This window comes from Penaeus japonicus, unplaced genomic scaffold (assembly GCF_977035675.1).
Source record: "Penaeus japonicus unplaced genomic scaffold, GWHDUDI00000001_assembly GWHDUDI00000038, whole genome shotgun sequence".
Taxonomy (NCBI): domain Eukaryota; kingdom Metazoa; phylum Arthropoda; class Malacostraca; order Decapoda; family Penaeidae; genus Penaeus; species Penaeus japonicus.
This window is the reverse complement of record NW_028234440.1, coordinates 3,078,142-3,080,641: the sequence shown is the minus strand read 5'-3', so window position 1 is coordinate 3,080,641 and position 2,500 is coordinate 3,078,142. Positions and strand designations below refer to the sequence as shown.

At 52.2% G+C, this 2,500-nt stretch overlaps 1 protein-coding gene across 1 annotated transcript in view; it reads right to left on the bottom strand.

Moving 5' to 3' along the window:
- The window catches only part of LOC122262203 (uncharacterized), a 35,042-nt gene extending 33,377 nt beyond the window's left edge, over nucleotides 1-1,665 (bottom strand). The window contains exon 1 of the mRNA XM_043030158.2: nucleotides 1-1,665. This exon is cut by the window's left edge and continues 169 nt beyond it. Coding sequence (XP_042886092.2) covers nucleotides 1-956 — 956 coding nt within the window. The 5' untranslated portion in view covers nucleotides 957-1,665.
- Nucleotides 1,666-2,500: the final 835 nt, after the last annotated feature.

Sequence of the window (2,500 nt, the reverse complement as noted above, 5' to 3'; positions counted from 1 at the left end):
TACATCTTGCTGCATCCCGAGGCCGGGGGAGCGGAGATGGGGGCGTGGGGGGAGCCAGTCATGTTCCTGTGCGCGGTGACGGTGGCGGTGGCGGCGGCGACGGCGGCGAGGTTCTGGGAGACGCTGGGAGCGATGCTGGTGGCCAGTCGGGGGTTGAGGCTGGTGGAGGTGGTGGTCACGGTGGCGCACGTCGAGGTCTTGGTGGAGGTGCACGTCCCCGGCAGGATGACGTAGCGCCCGGGTGGCAGTCCTGCGGGAAGGAGCGGGATGGCAGGATTCCCGGCCCCCATGCTTACGATGAGAGGCATGTTGGGGCCTCGGACCCCCCCTCCCAGCACGCGGACACCCCCCACCCCGGCGAGGGAGGGCATCTTCGTCAGCGCTGACCGAGTGCTCTTCGGCTTGATGGGTTTCTCCTCCTTGACTTTCATCTCCTGCACTTCGGGCTTTACGGCGCCGACCTCCGTCCTCGCGTCCAGCGCCCCGTTCGTGGCATCGCCCTTATCGCGAGGGGGATCCTCCTCCTCCTCCTCCTTCTCGTCTTTCTCGTTATCGCAGATTTCCAAGTCCTGTTCGTCTGTCATGCTGTACACTTTGTCGATCTTGAAGCACGAGGTCTCCGCCTCCGCGTCCGAGTCGTTCTCCTTTCCCATTTCGTAGATCTCTTCGGCCTTCGGACTGTTGCCGTCCCGTTGGTTATTCGCCTCGTTATCTCCGCTCTGCCGTCTAGCGCGGTCAGGCGTCTCTGTTTCCTCGAGTTGCATTTTTTCACACTGGGCGGGCACTGGTCCAACTTCGCTTGCCGCACTCACACTTTGGATTTCACGCCGAGATGACCCGCCGTCCGCGCATTCATCCGCTGTGACCTCGACACTTATCCTGGCCTCGTCTTCCGACTCGACAGGACCTTTCTTGACCTTGACCTCTTTAACTATACTTGACCCACTTCTAGACATCGCTTGTTGTCGTTAAGCACCGAAATGGACAGAAAATCACGACGGCACTGACAGTTATTGATCTTCGTGCGCTAAGTTTCTGATCGATTGGCCTTTCCACAGGTCGCCCTAACAACCGCGAGTAAGATAAATGTGAAAAATGAACTCACTAAAATCTCTTAACACAACCTTCACTTGCAAGGGAAGCAGGTGCTTGGTGACTGGCGATACTCCCTGCCGTTGTTGTTTGGGGGCCCCGTGCGCGAATACTGACTTGAAAGCTTACTGCTGATTGGTTGGCAGAGCGAACACTAGCGAATGTTACGCAGCGCTCCATTTCGTTATAGGCGCGACGGGCATGCGCAGTGGAGCGCCCGCCATTACTGGCCGAGCACCGACAGATCGGTATACAGAACCCCCGACATTGGCACGGAAGTATTCGCTTATCGTCATTTTGAAAGTGAATGGCGGATGCACTTTACACTTTAGGTAAATTACACGTAATGTAGGAAATACAACCAGCTGGGTATATAATCTAATTTTCAAAGCACTGCTTGCACGTGACATTATGCATCATACAGCGCGACCCGGGACGTCGGTAAATGTACGCTCTAACCGCCGATATTCCCCGCCATCCATCGTTGCTCGACGGTGTTAGCACATCAGCCACACGCAGCCGAAACCATCCCTTCCTTCCTAACAACATGAACTCCCAAACCATCCCGGCAAATCATCCCAAACTCGTAAACAACAACAAACGCCACGTGCACGAAATGATACGAAACAGAGCGAAGACAGAGCGAAATTCTTGTAAAGTAGCCAAACGCGTTGGAGCGCGCGAGTTGCTCAGGTGATGCCGACGACAACACATGGCTCGGCTGCTCGACGTAAAACTCCGTATTACTCCAGTCGGTCCAAAGGCACACTTCTCATGATTGGTAGATTCATATGTTCACTTAATGCTAAGCTGGTTTACATATATTAACGACTGTCAGTTTTACGGTTGTTTAAAACTCGCCCGTATACTGCTTATTGATGGAACATGTTACGCTGCTCGAGGCCCATTGTCTGAAATTCTAATTATGCTTGCTATTGATTGCTTTCTTTGGCCACGGGAGCACAGATCAGACACTTGTTTGAATTGGGAGTATTGCCGAAACGGATGTTTGTTGCACAGAAATATGCATACGCAACTATTTTATGGCCATCGATCTACTGTAACTATCTATTTACACGATTGACTGTCCATATGTGTATACAAGTGCGCTGGAGCGCACAAATACGCGCACGCGCGCGCGCGCTCACACATACAGATGTGTATATATACACATACATATACACACACATATATACACACAAATATATGTATATATATAAATATATACATTTGTATGTATATTGTTTTTTTCTGATACATATATCACTTTCCTTTTCGCTCTTCATCTCTCCCCCCCCCCCCCCCTCTCTCTCTCTCTCTCTCTCTCTCTCTCTCTCTCTCTCTCTCTCTCTCTCTCTCTCTCTCTCTCTCTCTCTCTCTCTCTCTCTCTCTCTCTCTCTGTCCACAT